This window comes from Dysidea avara, chromosome 1, assembly GCF_963678975.1.
Source record: "Dysidea avara chromosome 1, odDysAvar1.4, whole genome shotgun sequence".
NCBI lineage: Eukaryota > Metazoa > Porifera > Demospongiae > Dictyoceratida > Dysideidae > Dysidea > Dysidea avara.
Window position 1 is genome coordinate 13615824 of NC_089272.1, and position 22594 is coordinate 13638417.

The 22594-nt window shown below is 38.2% G+C and overlaps 1 protein-coding gene across 1 annotated transcript; it reads right to left on the reverse strand.

Moving 5' to 3' along the window:
- Positions 1-2275: 2275 nt before the first annotated feature.
- LOC136257117 (dehydrogenase/reductase SDR family member 6-like) lies at positions 2276-21084 on the reverse strand. Its single transcript, XM_066050243.1, has 8 exons — positions 20932-21084; positions 17703-17781; positions 10177-10273; positions 9441-9549; positions 8968-9027; positions 8528-8642; positions 2894-2964; positions 2276-2532 (listed from the first exon to the last, which is right to left on the reverse strand). Exons 1-8 carry the CDS (start codon positions 21049-21051, stop codon positions 2383-2385), a joined length of 801 nt encoding a protein of 266 aa, XP_065906315.1. The 5' UTR covers positions 21052-21084; the 3' UTR covers positions 2276-2382.
- Positions 21085-22594: the final 1510 nt, after the last annotated feature.

Here is a 22594-nt window from a genome sequence, read left to right on the forward strand (position 1 = left end):
ACCAAGCACCAAAAGCTCTCTGTTTTAACTCCTCAAGACAACTCACGCACAAATCATGTGATGTCGTAATTGACAGGTCATCAATATCACTGCATGTTAGCTTCATTAGAGGTCACACCGCTGGATCAATTAATATAGAGTGGTTCCAGAAGCTTCTGAAAATCTGTGTCATGAATTGCTACACCATGCAAAGTATACAAGATCAACAGCTAATCAAAAGTGATGTCAAAATAGATTGGAGCATAGGTGGGGGGTGTCTATTATCTATGATTGGAGCCTGTGGAAAACAGACTTTCATGGTTAATTTAAGGCACCCCAGTAAAGCTATACAAAAAAGCCAAAAAGTGCACTGCATACTTTAGCCTTATTGAAATTGGCTAATGATTTACTCACCTAAAAGAAGCGCTTATAATACAGCAGATTTCAGGCAATTTTTGGCAAAATTGTGCCTTCTATGATAAAAGCGTGAAATTTGGCGCAGTATTAGGACAGGTCCTCAGAAAGATTTTTGGATATAGATTTGACCTTTGGTGACTTTTATGGCCACTTTTTTAAATTGAAAATTGGTCATTTTTATCCATTAAGCTTCAATTAAACTATTAAAATCTGGCCATGAAATCTCACTCTCTCTAAGAAACAACTTGGTTTTATTTGAAGTCAATAGCAGATTTTATTCTAAAGTTACAGTCACTTTTGTAAGCCTTTAATTCACCTGCCCACGCACTTAATTTAAATATGCTGGTTTCAATGCCTTTACTGGTACTATTTAGATCTGGTAACACTGAGGTAGATGTATACTACATACCACAAACTCTATATGTTTATCTGTTGCCATGGAAACCTAATAATTGGGCCATACAACAATATTCAGTGTAAAATTCCAGGCATGCACCCTGCAGCTGCCTGTGGATGTGGGCCTGGTTTCCTCTAATTATTTTTGTAAAAATGTGCCTGCAGCTGGAAGCCAGGGAAGCTTACCAGTATACCTACAAGCTCTACTGTTCATGCCTATACGCATTTCTCAAAATTAATACAGACTGCTTTTACCATTAAAAGATTAATTTTGCTTATGTGGGTGAGGATATATACAACAGAGCAAAGCAGCAACAGACTATCTAGCAGTGGTGGAGGAAGTAGTTGATATGAGGGGGGGCTGACCAGGGACGGAAATGAACTGAGGCACTACATTGTCTCTGCTTTGGTAAGCTTAGCTCCCCCCCCCCCACTTTCCGCCGCCTATGCTATCTAGCTATCAATACAAGGATTATCAAAGCCCTCTAAAAAACAGTGGATACTTTAATTTTACCTTACCACCTTTTTCTGAGCTTATTGTAAATGATGGCCAGTCCTTCTCAAGACCAGAAATTATACACTTGGCTAATAAAATACTTATTACAGCAATAACAAGTTTTATGTGGTGGTTCACTAATAGCATGAAAAGCAATCAAATGTTGTGATGGATGGAAGCCATAAGGGCACATAGATTTAGTGAAAGCAATGATACACAGCTTACGTCACTGAAATGTTCTACAGGCATGGCAAGCTTCCAGATCATCAGTACAGGTTATCACTGACTCATAAAATCCTAGGCTAAAACAGCACAGTGAGCAAGTAACTATGATGGAAGCACATGGACACAGCCACTGTAGAAATAAACTGAAGCAGTCTGTGAATATCACAATAGATCCAAGATTCCAAACTACATATAGCTATTATGGACAAATATGGCAGGGCTTTGCTCAATACACATAGTTGTGTCTTCTTATGTAACACTAGGTACAAGAGCAGGCCTTTAGAATCATAGGTCTAAAGTGGTTTCAACAAAACTTGACTGCTACGATTTAGAACTGAACTCATGCAACTGTACTGACATCTTCAGAGACATGACTAGATAGTTGAATGTGGTCATTAGTACAAGAGTTTAAAAGGTGTCCAAACAGATAAGCTGCCACAAAGTACTAGTTTTTATGTAATGTTGGCAACTGTAATATTTAGTCTTATGCTAAACTGCAAATGTGTATGTACCAAGTATGTATGCATGGATGTATCTGGTTACGTACATGTGGATAGTAAACATGTTGACATTTATGCATGCTACATAACAATTGTGTTTACTTCTCCAAGTAATTGGTCACTAACTGGTATTTTATTTGCCAACAGTAGAAAGCATTCCAGTTTGGCACAGAAACAGCCAGTGTTTACCATAGATATTATATACTACGTACCTGGGTACATATTGTAGTATATAATATCTACAACTTTACTAAAAACATAATGAGGTAGTCACGATGTATTACATGTACAGTAATTTTAATGTTCTTATGAAATGTATAAGCTTCACTTGGTTAGTAACACAAAATGGTACAAAACTACAAACAACTACTAGTGTAGGCTCCATCCACCATCTATCAGGAACTCAGCACCAGTGACAAAAGCAGATTCCTCTGAGGCAAGGTAGACAACTATAGCTGCAACCTCTTCTGGTTTACCAACACGGCCCATTTTCTGACGAGCCATGAAAGACTGCCGTGCCTACAAAACAGACACAGAATTAAACACAACATTATACTGACATATGGTAGACTTGTCTGGTCAAACTATTACATCACTTTTAATACATTGAAACCTGATCAGTGTCATTGGGAAACATTTCCTGACCTTGTAAACAGATGGCTGTGTTAATCAAAACGCTTTACATACTGAAGCGGCCAGTTTAACCTTGGACAGGTTCACTACACTACTGAGCCTATTGAAACTCTTATTTCCTGAATTGAATACTAGCCTTATGACTATTGCTAAACTAAAGGAACCCTCTCCCAACATACACGTATGCTCACACACAAACCAAAAAAAACAAAAACAACAACAAAAAAACAAACACACACACACACACCTCATCAATGCTTCCCATAGTTTTTCCCAACGCTTCTACTCTACTCTCAAAAGATGGAGTCTGAACAGCACCTGTGGACAAAAACCAACACATACTACACACATTTCAAAGCATTGTTTATTACTCATTTCAGTCATTTACACTTCTAATTTTTAATTATGTTTCTATAAATATTCAAAATTGTTTATTAGTGTCTGGAGGTTTGGGTACATAGCTAGTACGTATAGTACCAGCTAACTAACATGCCCATAATAAGATTGGAGAAGTGTGCAATACAGTGTTGCAGTGCGCAAAATAACAGTCCAGACACTGACAATTTCCGGTCAATTACACTAGTTGTCAGACCATAATTGAATTTGTCCACATATAGAATCCTTTCAAGGTTTAGCACTGGGTTTACAGTGTGATATTAGGCTAGGAGGGAGGCCAGACTAGTGACATTGACATGTAATTGAGTTATGTGTTTATGGTTTGTTGTGTTGCCACAAAGCCACCCAAGAGACCATACAATTGTTGTGCCAGCCTATTTGATGGGAGTGTATAAACAGTGGAATGGACTACTGGAATGGTGGAATACTGGAATGGTGGAATGGGATTTTTTTAAAGTTCAATATCACTTTTTACATCCAATTAATATTCCCCTTATGTAAGCAAATAATAGGATTCCCCTTGAAGTCAGCATACTTTTCTTCACCACAACACTTGTATGACTTCTAACTCAATACTTTATTACTTGTGTGAAACTAACTGTGGTTCAGTTCAGTGTGCAATGTGGCACTGCCACCAGGGCCGGAGCTCAGAGATTTTGAGTGGTCAGGCCATTCATGGACTGCAATGGAGGTCATAGTCATGCACACTACATTTTATTGATTTGAAATTTAAATCAGATTAGCTACTGTAATTTTTTTGTGTGTGCTAGCTACAGCATGCATTAACATGCTAAGCTAAGGAAGTCTGGGGGCATGCTCCCTGGGAAAAGTTTTGAAAATACATGTTCTGGAATGGCATCTGGAAGCTATTTTACATATATGGTCTCTTTCTGCTTTTTAACACCAAGAATGTATCCAGGTAATTTTGAGCTACTGTATACCAATTAATTCAATTTAATATAGCTATTAGCTAGTAGCTAATTTTACTTTCATTATACAAAGTGAGTTTAGTTCTTTTGAGATACAGAAGCAATTTTGATTGTAATTGATAATGCATAACATGCATTATCAATAGCCTATTGTGCAATTCTATGCAGATGGTTCACTGGAAAGTAATGTGAAGACAATTAAAATGGACATAATGGCTTAGATCAACCAGACTGAACCAGTATAATAAGAGTATGATATTGTATACTGAATGCTCTATTATCACGATGACTGTTGTATTAGAGTATAATGTGATGACTGCTCTATTAGAGTATCTCGATCTTTTTGCAAATTCAAGTGGCTGAAAAGTGGTCCGGCTCCGGTCCTGACTGCCACAATGAACTTTGGCTTAATTTGTTTTCTGACATAACTGTGGAAAAGGCTCATTGTAAATGCTTACAAGATAGTCGCATTTCACTTTTCCCAATGATTTTCGCTTAGGTTCCTAGGTTACTGGTAAACACCTTGTACAGGCTCTGCCTTCTGTGTTCGCCCTCCAGTGACAAAGTTGATAATAAATGAATACTACATTGTACAGTGAATGTACTTTTACAATGCATTCGTGTAATCAGCTAACTTTTTATCATTTGGGAACAAGGGTTAAGTCAGGAATCTTCTTGGTATTCCCAATAAACTGCTATTGTGCATGTTCATAACTGACTTTACACTGCTATATTGGTAAACTTTGTCTATGGTGAGGTGAATTATCTGACTTCAAGGGAAATCCTATTTATTTACATACATAAGGGGAGGAGTTGTACTTATTTGGATGTAAAAAAGATATTGAACTTTAAAAAATTCCATTCCAGTATTACACCATTCCAGTATTCCATTCCACTGTTTATACACTCCCCTATTTGACTTGGCAAATGTACTTATAACCTGTTAGCCATTACTAGCTTTTACGTGTGGTATTCATCTGTACACCCAACTTGTATTTTGAGCTAGAATGAAGTCCATTTTTACAATTTATGTTCATTTTGAAAGAGTCACTATTTCATAGCAGCAATAGTAAAGTGTGACTACATAGCTATAGTACTACTTAGGTAATTTTTCCTAATGACTCCCCCTGCTCCTGTAACAGCACTGGATTTATAGTCTTACAAGTGACCAGAATACTAAAATGCTGTGCTTGTCTGATCTGTCACTGCTTTAAAATGGCAAAACACATATAGGAAAGGAGAAACACAAAAAAATTTAAACATTCAGACAAACTGATTTATGTCCTCTCAGCTTTCATGTTGCCCTGACAGTGTGTCAGCACATGTCTAAAAAGTTATTTCGCACACTGGTGTTGGAATACAGTAGGTCTACACTATTCTGGAAACATTTGGAACTGTACTATGACAATGTGTGTCCTTATTAGAGAGGTATGTCTGATTATACAAGAGTCTCCATAAACGTAACAATACAAATTTTGGATAACTCTCCTAGATATCAAGCTGTTTACATTTAGAGGTGTACTGAACCGATACTAGTTTTGAGCATTTACCAACATCCGATATTGATCTCAGCAAAAGAAGCTGATAAACAATAATAGCTCATCAATATTTGTATAGAATAAAGAAATGTATACTGTAAAAGTAATTTGGCGAATTAAACAACATGTCTGTTTGACAAATTTAAATTTGACATTGATTGCAGGGGTCCATGCTAACTGCATATTCAGTGAGTCAAGGCAGCTCAAAAGTATCATATAAAGCAGCATCCTGTAGCTATCTGCTGTTCAGTAGGATGGTAGGAGAATGCCTTGTAGGAGAATGCCTTGTAGATGCCTCTGACCATACAAAATATCAAAAAAGCTTCAGGAAATGTGTCACTTAGCTATGGGGACCATGCTCAGTAGCTACGTATCTTCCAATGATGGCTTCATTGCGTAGGTTCACTAGTCTTCCCTTGGATTTCTCCGTGTTTTCGAATTCTGCAGCTAGCTGGATTTGATGAATTTGCCAATCACCAAATTTAATTCCCTGTCATATTTTCTGCTTATACAATAACAAATTGAAAAAGTGTATCAAACGGTATGGTAGCCTTTTAAGTAGGGATCGCCCCAAAAATATTGTGCGCAGCCCAAAAACCTTTGAAAATCATCCTAGAGACATCTTATGCAACGAAAATCACCTTTATGGAATTGTAATATACAATACAGCATTAAACACTTACAGGTGGCCGGATATAGAATTTTTTTTTAAATCGTCAAAACTCGAATTTTAGTCTCACTGCCTCACTCACTGACCATAGTCGCAAGGCTAGAGGCCAAATGAAGCAGTGTATGGCCACATTTTACGCCACAATAACATACTCACCAGTGGGATGTGCCTTTTGGGGTCCCAATGAGTGTAGGCCCTCTGCACCTTGTCTTTTCTTCAATCAGGTTGCTTGTCTTCTTCTTTATCCAATGAAAGGCATTAATTTTCCGTATCAACACTTTCTTTCAACAGCATATTTAGATGCCACAGAACTATTTCAGAGCTGGATTTCAGAAGTGCTATAGTCCCAGTGCTACTGTAAGAGGTATACTAGCTAGCAACTTTGCGATTGGGGTCCCATTCAGGATAGGTTTGCGACCACACCCATCAAATAAAGATCTATATGGACTAATGGCGATAGAGTACAGAGACTACACCTCTTAACAATCTAGCTGTTTACTTAACAGTAAACAAAATGACTTCACCCCTTATTAGTCTAGCTAACTGCACATCCCTTGGCTGACTTGAGATACTCTAATACAACAATCATGTATGATATTCTAATAGAGCAGTCACAAGTTACACTGTAGCCAGCTGTGCTACAACAAAAAAACTAAACAAATTAGTATTTTAAAATTTAAAAATGAAGTAGGGATCTATCCTATAAAAAGTAGTGAAACAAGAGATGAATGATGGTATTACAACATAGCTTGGTGGGAAATCCCTACTTTGGCATTGAATGGGACTTCCCACCGAGCTATGCTGTAATTCATCTCTTGTTTCACAACTTTATAGATCCCTACTTCATTTTTACATTAACAGTTATTTAAAATACTGCAATAATCAATGTTATACTTCATGCTTGTGGTGGAAGTGGTGTGGCTTCCATTGTGCAATCCAGACAAGTAGACACCACAAACATTTTAACGCATGCCTTATATAGATTGCTTTAATGGCTAGTGAAGAAGGCTGGTACACTGTAAGAAAGTTTTCTTGGAATTTACAATGTTTATACATTCTATGCTTGTACTAGATACCTCTGCAAGTCACAGCATCCAGTCTTGCATGACCAAAAGGGATGCAATAATTTATTGATATATTGTACCATAATACAATGCAATAATGTGTGATGAAACATAAAAACTAGTGCTACTCTGGGTAACAATATCAGTTCTTGTGCTCATTACCAGTATGGCAAAACTTCCATATCGGTAGTCGATATTTTAGCTGATCCGATGATTAGTATACCTCTATTTCCACTATAACACTTATAGTGGATAGCCAAGGATGGCCTGTTATATAGATCAAGGGAGTTCTCAGTTCTTAACAACAGTAAGTAGAAGGGACCACTAAAATACTACTGCATGTAATTAAGTCTAATATCTAGACTGGACAACACTGACACAGTTTCCTGTAATGGTATGTAACACTACCTTGACAGTACAACATTCTGACTTACAGTATCTGACTTTAACACAAATGACTGTTGGATTACTGTATAGCGGGTTTTTTCTCGCAGACAAAGCTTTTTGCAAAAATAAAACACGCGACAAAATCTCGCAAGGCGACAAATTTGTGACATTAAATTCTCACACAAATTTATTACTCGTTATAATAAATGTTTGCATACATGATGGAAATTTAGGCATGTTAGCCTTGCCTGAAGTTTTCCAGGAAATGTAGCAGGGCAACTGTTCTATAATGTTCTGTGAAGAAACACATGTCGTGCAGGGGAATAAGCAACTGATAGAGTCATTATAAATAATCAGCAAGTTGCTATGTACATAAACAAGCACCTGGTTTGTTCTAACACAACAGTCTTACAGGCGCTAAAAACTTCACATAAACTCCACGTGATGAAATAAGTCGCAAATTTTAATATTGCGAAGTGCCCAAAATGCGAGATTAAAGTCTTCCTGTTAAAAACCCGCTATACGGTATAGACCTTAATTGTACAGAGTTCTATTTATAGTATAAGTCAACCATCCTCACAATTAATACCCCTACATTTGGCCTGCACAACAGTACAGTGGATTCCCAGTTATCTGAACACCTCTAGTTAGACAAAAGTGTCCAGATAAGTAAACTTGTTTGGCTACACAAGCAAATTGATTCATATACAGGAGTCTATTCAACTACTCTAATAGAGCATACATAATGATACATACAGACAGACAGACATGGAATGCACACTAATAACAGTCACTATTGACATTTGGATAATCGAGGTGTTCAGATAACTGAGGTTTGGGTAATTAAGGATATACAGTACCTGAACTATTAACAGTACAGATGAGGTGTACACTCACCAGGACATATATAGTTACATCTTATCCCATCTCTGACATAGTCTGCAGCTATTGATTTAGTGAGTCCTATCACTGCAGCCTTTGTGGTGCCATATGCACATCGGTTAACAACACCCTGTGATGAGGGGAAAAGGCAATTTCAACATTTGACAGGAATTCCAGCAAGTGTGTGTGTGTGTGTGTGTGTGTGTGTGTGTGTGTGTGTGTGTGTGTGTGTGTGTGTGTGTGTGTGTGTGTGTGTATGTAGCGTGTAGCACTACTCTTTAAATGCCATAAGCAAAAGGCACTTTGGTACAAGTAAAGTAATCTTGAGGCAGCTAATTAGGTGAATAATAACGGGCTATAGCAGTGGTACTGTACCTGTAAAATCTCGCAGATTACACATGTTCAGGTCCTATTAATAAGCATGGATATGATGGGTATATTGTAATACTGCTTACCAACATGCTCGAACAAGCAGATGCCATGTTAATCACAGACCCATTCTTCCTTGCGATCATCTACAGTATGGCAGGGAAACATATCAAATAGTGACTGTACTATTAGACTGTAGTATATTACAGTCATTACAAGAATGTACATGTACATTCTATTAGAGCAACAAAAGTTCTGAGAATCATGCTGGTGAAAACAATCCAAAATAAGACATGTTGTGAAATTAGGGTGGGGTTGCACAAAAAATCAAGATCCCCTTCCCCCAAATTATTCACACAGAAAGTTAAAGATTCACATTATCATTCCCACTATGCATTCAGCAGGTGTGCCAACCAGCACATTCCTAAAACTCAAAGAATGTTCCAAAGCCTTCCCTTCCCTTTACTTGTACATACATGTACCAAGCCACTGACATAGTGAACCAGATAAACGGCAAACAATACAATACTATTCTAGTGACTACAACACACACTCTCACTTGAGGCAGGAAAGCATTCAAAGTGTAGTACATGCTCTTTACGTTCAGTTTGTAGGAGAAGTCCCACTTGTCTTCATCACACTCTAGTATAGTACCCTGGTGTACGTACCTGTGTAATTGGTATATATATAATCCATTAGACACTGTTCACACATATAGTACACAAACATAATGCAAAGCCTTCACCTGCTATGTACATGCCACGGACAATCCTACCCAGAAACACTGGTCCACTACTCAGGTACTATGGGTCAGCACTGGCAAGTCATTGAACAGGAAGCTATATCATGTCTCACAGGTGAAAGTGTGGGCACCCGAAGTTGAATCGAACCACTGACCTCTTACAGGTGCACTTGATATGTACAGTAGTTACAGTACAGTAGTTACAGTACAGTAGTTACAGTACAGTAGTTACAGTACAGTAGTTACAGTACAGTAGTTACAGTACAGTAGTTACAGTACAGTAGTTACAGTACGTAGTTGGTGTCTTACCACTGTACCAAACATTTCCACCTGAACCACACCCATTTGGGAGTTGGTATTTAACACCAGGCCCCCACATAAACAGCTGGGTAGACTGGAATAATACGAGTCAAGTTTCTTGCTCAAGGCAATGAAAGTGGTGACTGGGCATCATCAAGCATCAAACCTGGAACCTTATGATCGCTCTAACTGCTTGGCTGTGCTGCCTCATGACAACAAGACTACATACAGACAGACACACTATAGTTCTCACCCTGCACAGTTAAACAACACATTCACATCAGGATACTTGTCAGCCATTTTCTTCACAGCATCACTATCAGTAACATCTAGTACATCAGTAGTAATACCTGTAGGATGGGATTGGTACATAAAGTATTATCAGAATAATACTATCTAATAAAAAACAACCAAGCTGTAAAAAAAGGTGCGGCCCCCAAAAAGGCCATGGTGAAAAAAGATGTGAAATCCAAGGTGGCGGCCAAGAAATGGCTGTGATGGTAGGTTAATGGTTACATTTTAATAACAACAATTCAGGTGAATTTGGTGCCAAGACCAAGTGGCACAAAATTCACCTGAATTGTCGTCATTAAAATGTAACCATTAACCTACCATCACAGCCATTTCTTGGCCGCCACCTTGGATTTCACACCTTTTTTCACCATGGCCTTTTTGGGGGCCGCACCTTTTTTTACAGCTTGGTTGTTTTTTTATTAGATATCACTTCTTTTTGTATTTGTATACTGCAAAGCCGGCCTATGGCTGGCTTTGGGGCTTTTTTAACCCATGTGTTTTTTTCTTTACTACAGGAAGAAGAACAGAACTTAAAGAAGAATTTTAGTACTTAAATTATTTTTGATTTCATTAGTAATTATACAAATTATATACATATATTTATTACATGCCCATTATTCCCCACAGGATATTTTTTTTGCAGCTGATCTCTTTACTGGGTGACTTGAAATGTAGCTGAACTATATACAGGATGGTTTCTTTGTAGCTGAACTCTCTACAAGGTAACCTCTTCTAGCTGGTCTCTCTACAGGGTATTTTGTTTCTAGCTGAACTCTCTACAGGTGATTTGTTTGCAGCTAAACTCTCTACATGGTGGTGTCTTTGTAGCCGAACTCTCTACATGATGGTTTCTTTGTAGCTGAACTCTCTATAAGGTGACTTTGTCTAGCTGAACTCTCTGCAGGGTGATTTGTTTGCAGCTGAACTATCTACATGATGGTTTCTTTGTAGCTGAACTCTCTACAAGGTGACTTCGTCCAGCTGATCTCTCTACGGGGTGATTTGTTTCTAGCTGAACTCTCTACAGGTGATTTGTTTGCAGCTAAACTCTCTACATGGTGGTTTCTTTGTAGCTGAACTCCCTACATGATGGTTTCTTTGTAGCTGAACTCTCTACAAGGTAACTTCTTCTCTACAGGGTGATTTGGTGTAGTTGAATTCTCTACAAGGTGGTTTGTATGAGGCTGAACTCTCTACATGGCGGTTTCTTTGTAGCTGAACTCTCTACAGAGTGATTTGTTTGCAGCTGAACTCTCTACATGATGGTTTCTTTGTAACTGAACACTCTACAAGGTGACTTCTTCTAGCTGATCTTTCTACAGGGTGAATTGTTGTAGCTGAACTATCTACAAGGTAACTTCTTCTAGCTGATCTCTATACAGGGTAATTTGTTTGTAGTTGAATTCTGTGCAGGTGGTTTCTTTGTAGCTGAACTCTTTACAAGGTGACTTCTTCTAGCTGAACTCTCTACGGGGTAATTTCTTTGTAGCTGAACTCTCTATATGATGGTTTCTTTGTAACTGAACTCTCTACAAGGTAACTTCTTCTAGCTGATCTTTCTACTGGGTGATTTGTTTGCAGCTGAACTCTCTACATGGTGGTTTCTTTGTTGCTGAACTCTCTACAAGGTGAATTCTTCTACCTGATCTCTCTACAGGGTGATTTGTTTGTAACTGAACTCTGTACAAGTGCGTTTTTGTGGGTGATCTCACTGCAGGTTGATTTGTTTGTAGCTGAACTCACTAAAGGGTGATTTTGCTTGTAGCTGAACTCCTTGCGTTGTATCTAGTTTCTAGCTGATCTCTCTACAGGGTGATTTGTTTGTAGCTGATCTCTCTACAAGTTGATTTGTGTGTAGCTGATCTATCTGCAGGTTGATTAATTTGCAACCGATCTCTCTACAAGGTAATTTGTTTGTAGCTGAACAGTCTGTAAAGTGATTTATTTGTAGCTGATCTCTCTGCAGGTTGATTTGTTTTAGCTGAACTCTCTACAGGGTGATTTACTTGTGTAGCTGAACTCCTTACATTGTGTCTAGTTTCTAGCTGATCTCTCTACAGGGTGATTTGTTTGTAGCTGAACTCTCTAAAAGGTGATTTGTTTGCAGCTGAACTCTCTACATGGTGGTTTCTTTGTTGCTGAACTCTCTACAGGGTGTTTTGCTTGTAGCTACTCTCTACAGGGTGATTTGTTCTAGCTTATCTCTCTACAGGTTGATTTGTGTGTAACTGATCTCTCTACAAGCTGATTTGTTGTAGCTGAATTCTCTGCAAAGTGTTTTGTTTGTAGCTGACCTCTCTTCAGGGTGATTTGTTTCTAGCTGATCTCTCTACAGGGTGATTTTTTTGTAGTTGACCTCTCTTCAGGGTGATTTATTTCTAGCTGATATCTCTACAGGGTGATTTTTTGTAGCTGACCTCTCTTCAGGGTGATTTGTTTCTAGCTGATCGCTCTACAGGTTGGTTTGTTTGTAGCTGAACTCTCTACACGGTGATTTGCTTGTAGCTGAACTCCTTACATTGTGTCTAGTTTCTAGCTGATCTCTCTACAGGGTGATTTGTTTGTAGCTGATCTCTCTACAAGTTGAATTGTGTGTAGCTGATCTCTCTGCAGGTTGATTTGTTTGTAGCCGATCTCTCTACAAGGTAATTTATTTGTAGCTGAACTGTCTAAAAGGTGATTTATTTGTAGCCGATCTCTCTGCAGGTTGATTTGTTTTAGCTGAACTCTCTACAGGGTGATTTATTTGTAGCTGAACACCTTACATTGTGTGTAGTTTCTAGCTGATCTCTCTACAGGGTGTAGTTGATCTCTCTACAAGTTGATTTGTGTGTAGCTGATCTCTCTGCAGGTTGATGTGTTTGTAGCCGATCTCTCTATAGGGTAATTTGTTTGTAGCTGAACTCTCTATAAGGTGATTTGTTTGTATAGTTGATCTCTCTGCAGGTTGATTTGTTTTAGCTGAACTCTCTACAGGCTGATTTGTTTGTAGCCGATCTCTCTACAGGGTAATTTGTTTGTAGCTGAACTCTCTACATGGTGGTTTCTTTGTTGCTGAACTCTCTACAAGGTGTTTTGCTTGTAGCTGATCTCTCTACAAGGCAATTTGTTTGTAGCTGATCTCCCTACAGGGTGATTTTTTTTGTAGCTGACCTCTCTTCAGGGTGATTTGTTTCTAGCTGATATCTCTACAGGGTGATTTTTTGTAGCTGACCTCTCTTCAGGGTGATTTGTTTCTAGCTGATTGCTCTACAGGTTGATTTGTTTGTAGATGAACTCTCTACAAGGTAATTTACTTGTAGCTGAACTCCTTACTTTGTGTCTAGTTTGTAGCTGATCTCTCTACAGGGTGATTTGTTTGTAGCTGAACTCCTTACATTGTGTGTAGTTTGTAGCTGATCTCTCTACAGGGTGATTTGTTTGTAGCTGATCTCTCTACAAGTTGATTTGTGTGTAGCTGATCTCTCTGCAGGTTGATTTGTTTGTAGCCGATCTCTCTACAGGGTGATTTGTTTGTAGCTGAACTCCTTACATTGTGTGTAGTTTGTAGCTGATCTCTCTACAGGGTGATTTGTTTGTAGCTGATCTCTCTACAAGTTGATTTGTGTGTAGCTGATCTCTCTGCAGGTAATCTGTTTGTAGCTGAACTCTTTATAAGGTGATTTGTTTGTAGCTGATCTCTCTGCAGGTTGATTTGTTTTAGCTGAACTCTCTACAAGGTGATTGCTTGTAGCTGAACTCCTTACATTGTGTCTAGTTTCTAGCTGATGTCTCTACAGGGTGATTTTTTGTAGCTGAACTCTCTTCAGGATGATTTGTTTCTAGCTGATCTCTCTACAGGTAGATTTGTGTTGATTTGTTCATTGCTGATCGCTCTAAAGGTTGATTTGTTGCAGCTGAATACCCTGCAAAGTGTTTTGTTTGTAGCTGATCACTCTAAAGGGTAATTTGTTTGTAGCTGAACTCTCTCCACAGTGACTTGTGTGTAGCTGAATTCTGTGTAACTGAATTCTCTAGAGAGTGACTTAATTGTAGCTGAATTCTCTACACAGTGCATGACTTGTTTATAGCTGAACTTTCTTCAGCGTGACTTGTAATGTTCTGAATCTCTATAGTGATATATTTGCTTAACTCTCCACATGGTGACTGTCTTCTTGCTGAACTGTCTATAAGATTAACTGTTTGCAGCTGAACTCCCTACAGAATAACTTGTGATGTAATAAAATTCTATAATGGAGTAAATAAATTAGCCGAATGCTCTATTAGGGTGACTGTTCTATTAGAGTATCTCGATCTCGCATTTGCTACACGGAGTTGGCTTTCGAATCATAACTCAGTGGTTTGTAATCCGATTCTTCTGTACTACTGCAAGGACTTTCTATGAAGATTATTCCAGCTATACACCGATTTTCAGCTCATTGCTCTAAGCGGTTTGCCTAGTAGGCATGAAAACTAATACTTTTTTATTCATAAAAATCGATCGCATAATTGTGACACAGGTTGGGTTTTGTGTCATATCTCCGTGGTCTTTATCTCGATTCCTTTCAAACCACCAAAAGGCACTCCTATGATGGTTACTCCATCTACATAGCAATTTTCAACTCATTCCATGAAGCGGTTTACCCTGTAGGCGTGACAACAAATCGATCTTGTTTTACGCGAATAATCGGTCATAACTCCTGAACCATTCATTGGATTTGTACCAAATTTGATGCTAGGATTCGCCTTTGGACTCCCTTTCTGTGTGCCAAATTTCAAGGCGATCGGAGTACGCGTTTGCTTGTTATAGCAATTTTTGCAAGTGTGCGAAAAGACGAAGAAGAAAAAAAAAACGAAGAAAAAAAAAACGAAACTTTGGCAGCTCGTATCTCGGAAATGGCTGGAGCGATTTCCTTCAAATTTGGAATGTAGACTCCCTTGGCTGGCGGGCAACTGTGTAGCAAATTTGGTTCCAATCAGATAAGTGATCACCGAGATACAAAGGTGTGAAAATGACGTTTTCGTTCTTCCTGTCAATATACTCACGGTGTGGCGCGCCGGCTTCTTGGGCCGCATGACACACTATCGTGTGTCTTGATGCACTAGCACACTTCACTCTGCCATTATCAAAAATATTTCCAGCTACTCATAATCAGGAGTGCATATTTCCATATGAGCCTTATCTGAAATACATAAAAATGGCCGCTACAGTAGAGGGACTTTCATAAAATTTGTATGGGCAACTGAACTATGGGAAGAAAAGTTTTGAAAAATCATTTCTCAGCCAGCAAAGAAGATATCGAGCTCTAACCCACAGGTATGGTGGTTATAAGATATTATGATGAATACATACTGTATGAGCAATTTTTGTGTGGTTTTTAAAGTAACACTAGATTGTTATTTTTTCAATTACCGCATTACCATACCGACAGGTTAGAACTTGATATTTTCTTTCTTGGCTGAGATATAATCATTCAAATATTCTTCCCACAGTCACCCATACAAATTTTACAACAAAAGATGCGGCCATTTTTCTGTGACATAATTTCAGGTAAGGCATTATGTAAACAAGAGCAAATTTGTGTTGCTACAACTCGCAGCACTAAACAACTTGTAAAGAAACTATAGATTTTTGACCAGATCTGAAAGAGCCCCACATTTTAAAATTTTTATTATTTTACATTTTCATTATCTACAGTACGTAGCTAAAGGAATGGCCAATTGAAGTTTCAGCTGCAGAGGCGGAGACCTTTAGAAGTTACAGTGCTACAAAGTGGTAACAACAGAAAGATCAATTTGTACATTGATAACACAGAAAATAACTGAACTACAAGCACTCAATAACACAGCCATAACTAACTAATTCAGTCTTATACGGAGATGTAACTTTCACCATCATGTTCTCCATGAATGGGCAAATCCATTGCTGGGTAATCCTCAGGCATACATGGGGCCTGAATGTCAAATGCACCATACTGTAGTAGGGCAAACCTACTGTGTCAAATCCCCACCATAAGCCCCCCAATTAACATGGGGATTTAACGTATACAAAGTAGTAACACAAAATACTTGAGCGCTTAATGAACAGTTGTCAAATGCCCCAACGGTTTCGTGTCAATTTCCACTGTAAAGCCCCACCTATATGGAGGGTGGGGAAATAATACTGATCGATGCATAATGCTCATATCTTCCATTTCTTTGGGGTCACTGACACGAAACAAATATTTTAGAATTCTTGCTTCAGGAATATGATAACAGTACCAAGGTTTTGGTTGTTTAGCACCTTCACTACAAAACAAAAGTTTACGGATTTTTCAATAATTCATAAGTTTTTCACCTCATTGTGTTTAATTTGAACCCTAGGGAGCATGTAGCTCTGTAAACAGCGAAATTCAAACATGGCTGCCGTGTACTATAAAGAATAACTTCATAAAATTCCTTATTAGGAAATTATATGGAGACACACGTTCGACCGGTCACTGAAACGAAGCTATGGAAACGAAGTTGAATAACAAGATGGAAGAATAGTAGTACAGGCATAACTTTCTGTATTCACAAGTGATGTGAAATTACTGAACTCGACCATTGTAAAGTTATCCTTCGACTTGATGGCCGCCTATCAAAGCCAGCTTGGCTGCCTTCACAGAATACGATGAAGTAGCGGTTCATTCTGCACAGCCCTGTTGCACATACTAGAGCTGGGCAATAGTAAAAAAAATATCGAGTATTGTGATATTAATTTTCAAATCGTATCATAATATTTAGCCTCTACACGATGTAACACTTCTAAATGACTACTAAGTAGGTCTATTGATGAACCATATTCTTGCCTTTTCACAAGAAAGGAGCAATGTTTAGGTGTAAACAATGTATAAATTAGCAAGTTTGTTCAAAAAATTCTCAATTGTACAAGCAGCTAACGACTGATCTGTCATTTAGATACTATCGTGATACATATCGTCATCGTGATATATTCATTACTATCGATCATCTTGTGAAAACGTTGCTATCGCCCACCTCTAGCACATATGTAAGAATGATGTAACTAATGATATACATAGTAACACTGGACGCCATGTTAGAATTTCACCCATTGTATTGGCAGTGTACAGGGGGGTTACACGCTCCCTTGTCCATAGGATTCGATGTGCTACTGGTGTATTACTGTAAATTAGGCTTGCACAAGCATGTGAGATCCAGTCACATATACATACATATACAGGGTAGTATTGTATGCCTTTATGGTTCAATTTACTATTATAGTCTTTGATAATACGTAACTGTCATCTAAGCAACTACGTATACACTGGAGTTAACAACAAAAGAACAAAAGACTTTTTATTAATCATATAATGTACTGAGTATTTTAGGATATTAGAAGTAGTTTATCTTGCACTGGAAATAGGTGCTATAAAGCAACTGCATCAAGCACTTTGATCTTGCAACATTTCTACCAGTTAATTTTGTAATCGAAACTTTAGTTTCAGTGTACACACTTAGACACACCTTCTGTTCCTTGTAACTCTGCAAGTTTCTCTGCATTAACATCAGTGGCTATCACTTGAGCTCCTTCCTTAGCACAAGCCTGCAGAAAGTATACAACTGTAAAATTGTATGCATGCACGTAGACTACAGTGTGCGTGAGTGTAGGCATACAACATACTGCATTTACAGGTTTACTATATGGACCATACATCCTGTACATCCGTACTGTATGTACCACTCAATTAAGCACAAGGTACCGTATGTAAGAAACCTGCTACACGTTTCATAAGTTTGAACAAACCCTTCACTTTCTTGTATGTAATGTACCAAATTCACTAGGAATCTACGTACCTCACCAATGACATTTACATTATTTCAAACCATTACCCACGCATGAGCGCATTCCCCATCAAGTGAGACAATTGGTACCTACACTACTATAGTACCTCCTAACAGCTCGATGGGTACTGGTTAGGTAGCTTAGCATAAAAATGTGAACACAAATGACAAAAGCACCATTTTGTATGAATTCCTTACCACATAAGATTAAAATTTTTGATAGGATCCATGCCTTCTGAAAAAGCCATTCAAAGTATGTCTTTCGTGCAAAAGAGCAAGATAATTATAAGCACTTATATGGTGTACCAATTTTATGTTTTTCCAAGTTACATAACTAAAATGCTTTATGGAAAGACCTTTTTTAGAACTACGTAGATGGATCCTAAAGTTAAGTAGTACTACACGTGTGGGGTATTTTTGTCAGTTGTATCCACTTTCGTTTATAATTTGGCTTTAAACAACCTACAGGAACTGTACTGCTAGACAGCCATGATAAAATAGCACATATACATTTCAGAGACAAAATCTAACCACAGGCTCTCCAAGGTTGTAAGAGATTTCCAGAGTGACACTAGAAACTCTACACGTACATTTAAGTGGTGTCATACGTCATACATACAAAACAAAACTTCTTTACATGTATGCAAATTTTACCACATTAAGAGTACCGAGAAGGTAATAATATTGGCTGCATGTTATTAGTGCAATAAAGTAAAAAACAATAACACAAATAAACTTGGCTACATAAACACCATCATATTATATTCTATATTCATACACCACACTCTGCTATGATTATGAGAAACAACAGGTACTGGAAATATTATATTGTGAATCATAAAGAACTAGCTAGACATACAATCGTAAGCTTGAAAACTTATGTCAATGTCATCACTTATGATCGACCAGTAATAATAAACGTGTTTTGTATAGATATCCATTACAGTAAGCAGCATGTAGAAATTGTTTAACATTTTGAAAATTTGTGTAGTCTTCCTACAGTACCTGTTGTATGCTCACTTTGGTACAAACAGATAATATGTACATACAATATGTACACACATTATCATGTCCTGCCCAAAAGCAATCATTTCTAAAACTGGCCTATAGTCAGATACAGCAGGACACATGTCTAGTATAAAATGCTTGTAAAGACTATGAAATAACAGGAGCGTGTTCAGTCCTATAGACAAGGAAGCATCTATGTAACTCTGTATACTATAGTGGCTCTCCAGTTGTAATAGTGTACTTGATCACTTGATCCAATAAATGCGATGAACAAAACTATCCACTTTCAAACATCGCGCTTTACTACAAGAAAAAAAAACCCTAGCCTTTTAGTGTGTAACAAACTTGTGTTCATTATTATCAAATAACAGTTTTGATATCTTTAGTAGAGGGACTACAAACCTTGCAATTTTTGGTGGTATTTTTGGATGCCTTCCAGTGCAAACTTGCTAACAAGTACCTTGCATGTGTAGAACTGTGATGTGAAGTTGATATCAAGGAGATTTCGTCGGTGTATGTATTTTTAGCTCCTACATGAAGGCAGAGCTTATGATAAGAATTATCTGCTGTCCTGCTACAATGTCCTGGCAAACCAAAATTGGCCGGAGAATTGCCAAAATTGACTGGACATGTAGAAGATGAATGTCCAATATGTCCACTGTAGCATAGCAAATGAACATTATAGTGGTAAGATGTCACATGACTTACTGCAGCTGTTATGTGGTTACACTACACCAGAGGGTTGGCATTGGTACATTTGTGGTCACTCCCTTGGATTGTAAGAATGTATACTATCTCCTGGCAACCAAGTGACTGTTATTGTTGATAGCATGCCAGCTCAGCCCTTAGGTTCCCTCCTTGCTCTGATGGGTCAGACATCTATGCAATTTGACCAGATTTTGTCTGGTGTCCGGATGTTATCATAAGCTCCGTGAAGGATACACAAAAAGCAGCCTCCTGGCTATCCTAATGTGTTGGTCTAGTCTAGGTGGTCCACCACAATACCATCCTAAAAGATATTCCTTTCTCTACTATATACCTTATATGGACACACAAAGAAGCATGCTAATGCTGCAGAAATTTTGCTACTTTTTGTACTCATACAAGGTAGAGAAAGGAATGCCCTTTAATTTTTTAGGAGGTGGGCCACCTAGACTAACACATAGGGATGGTGGTGGTGAAGTTGTTTCTCATTACTTCAGTTTTTCACTTTTCGTGTATCTTCTTCATGTAGGAGCTAAAAATACAGTACACCAGCAAAAAGATCCTTGATATCAACTTCACAGTACATGTAAGGTACTTGTTTATACGAGTTTCTGTACTTTAGCACTAATGCATTTCTTGCAGAAGAATAAAATTTACTAATGGGCACGGCTAAATAAAAATGGAATGCATCTGCAAAATTGTAAGGTTTATAATATGTCCCTCTATGTTAAAGATGTCAAAAATATTTTTTGGTCATTGATAGCTAACAAACACAGGTATATTATATGCAAATTGGGCATTGTTTTCTAGTATTAAAACGCAATGTTCGTAAATGGATAGCTTTGGGAAGATAATTGCTGCTTAGTGTAGGCTACTTTGTGGTATAATAACCTAAGCTGCTGGATTTCCATGAAGTGAGTGTCAGCTGTTCGAAAATCATATTACCCAATAATTGATTGTTCATTCTAGCTGTAGTTTACTTTAAGATATTTTTGTTGGTGTGCATTTTGTAGTATTCAGTAAACCACCCACTGACTACACATACACATTTTAAAACAACAGTTCAGCATATTGCACCAGCTTGTATTGTGCCATCAAGCATAACAAAACCATCTAATGGCTTCTTTATGTGGAGCATAAGCGCCAGACTCATTTAAACAATGAGTTTTCTTAGATCAGTTCTATCACTACGACTCACCAAGGCTGAGGCGCGTCCTATTCCCTGTGCGGCAGCAGTTATAAACACTACTTTATTTTCAAGTCTTCCCTCACGCAATGTTTTTGCCCGCTTTGCTGGAGGAGGATCATTGGACGCCATTCCAGGGGCGTACCTTGAATTTAGAGGCGCTTAATGGTTTAACCGCCTATTATGCGCGGGCCCCAAGCGTGCTAATTAGTATCAAAACTGTAATCAGTACCAAGTGGTCAGTACTCCACACCATAATGAGTTAGTACTTCCAGTTCCATGTTTAGTAAACAGCTTCTCTTGTAGCTCTGCATGCCTTTTGCGTTCGTCCTCCATGCAGAGTAGCTAAGGCCACTCCAATTGGTAATTATGTTTCTGGTCCACCGCCCGCGTCCTTTTTTGGAGAATGTGAAATTTCAGAAATACACGGGTAAAAGTGTCATAATTTTATCGGTGAAAACCTGTAAGAAATGGGCAGAGTGCATAGCTAGTACGGATCAATATACTTAAAAAAAATAAAAAACTCTAATAGAATAGTCAGTAAATCATAAAAAAATACTCTAATTGAGCAGTTTGCTTTGTTGCTGAATCCCGCCCGCTTGCACCTAAAGCTGATTTTCAAAGGACCAGAAACATAATTACCAATTGGAGTGGCCTAAATGATAGCTATAAATCTAGATAGCTAAATAGCTACACAAATTGCAAAAATCTGTAGCTATAGCTACTATCTCTATACCTGCTTATAAGCGTCTATAGCTTCTATGCTATCTACTCAACGGGGCCAATCTTACAGCAGTGTTGTATCATGGATTAGATGTTCCACCAGCTTCTCTTTGCTCAGGTCAGCAGTGACCTGCTTGCAGGTCACACCGTGGCAGCCCTGTGACTATTGGAGCACTTGACCTTACTATTTCGGAAGGCCAAGTGTTGCCATCTCATTGATTTTTTGAGTTTACAGTCTTTTTGTCCAGCACTTTTACCATCTGGTGCTGGGGGTGGTGGCAAGGGGTGTACACACCCCGGGAAAAAAATTAAAAAAAAAATCTCTATACCTGCTAACATCTGTGAATCAAAGCTGCTTATAAAGAATGTCCCCTGCATGGCGCGCTATTAGCCGTTATATAGAGCTGATCAGTTGATATTTTAGTGATGAGACTGGAACACTCCTACATTATACTAGGCACCAACCTATTACGCCATACAGTAGATTCATAATCTATATGACATGATGCATAATAGGTGCTTTGAAGCATCAAGCATAATGCTAGCATAATAGGCAGGATAGTGATGCTGAACTATAAAACCTTGTCTGTAAAATGCATCAGCTCACTGCAAAATCTATTCTAACACAAAAGTCAGTAATACCTCAGGTAGGTACACTGTTAAAATTGAGGCGGTAGCTACCACAACACCCCATATTTTCCAAAAATTCTAGGGGGCGCTATATTGCAGCACCCCTGACACCTAAAGAGGTGTCATAGTCACAGTCCCACAATAAAAACTTTTTTGATAGTTAGATTATAAGTACATTTTGCAGCTTACATAGAATATATAGAAAGACAAGGAAGTAGCTAAGTGTATTTGTAACCCTGCATGTTGAATTACTGTATTTCACAGGTCAACTGTGTCTATCAATGAAATCAAAGTGGCTCCACCTCCATCAAAGGATCAGAAA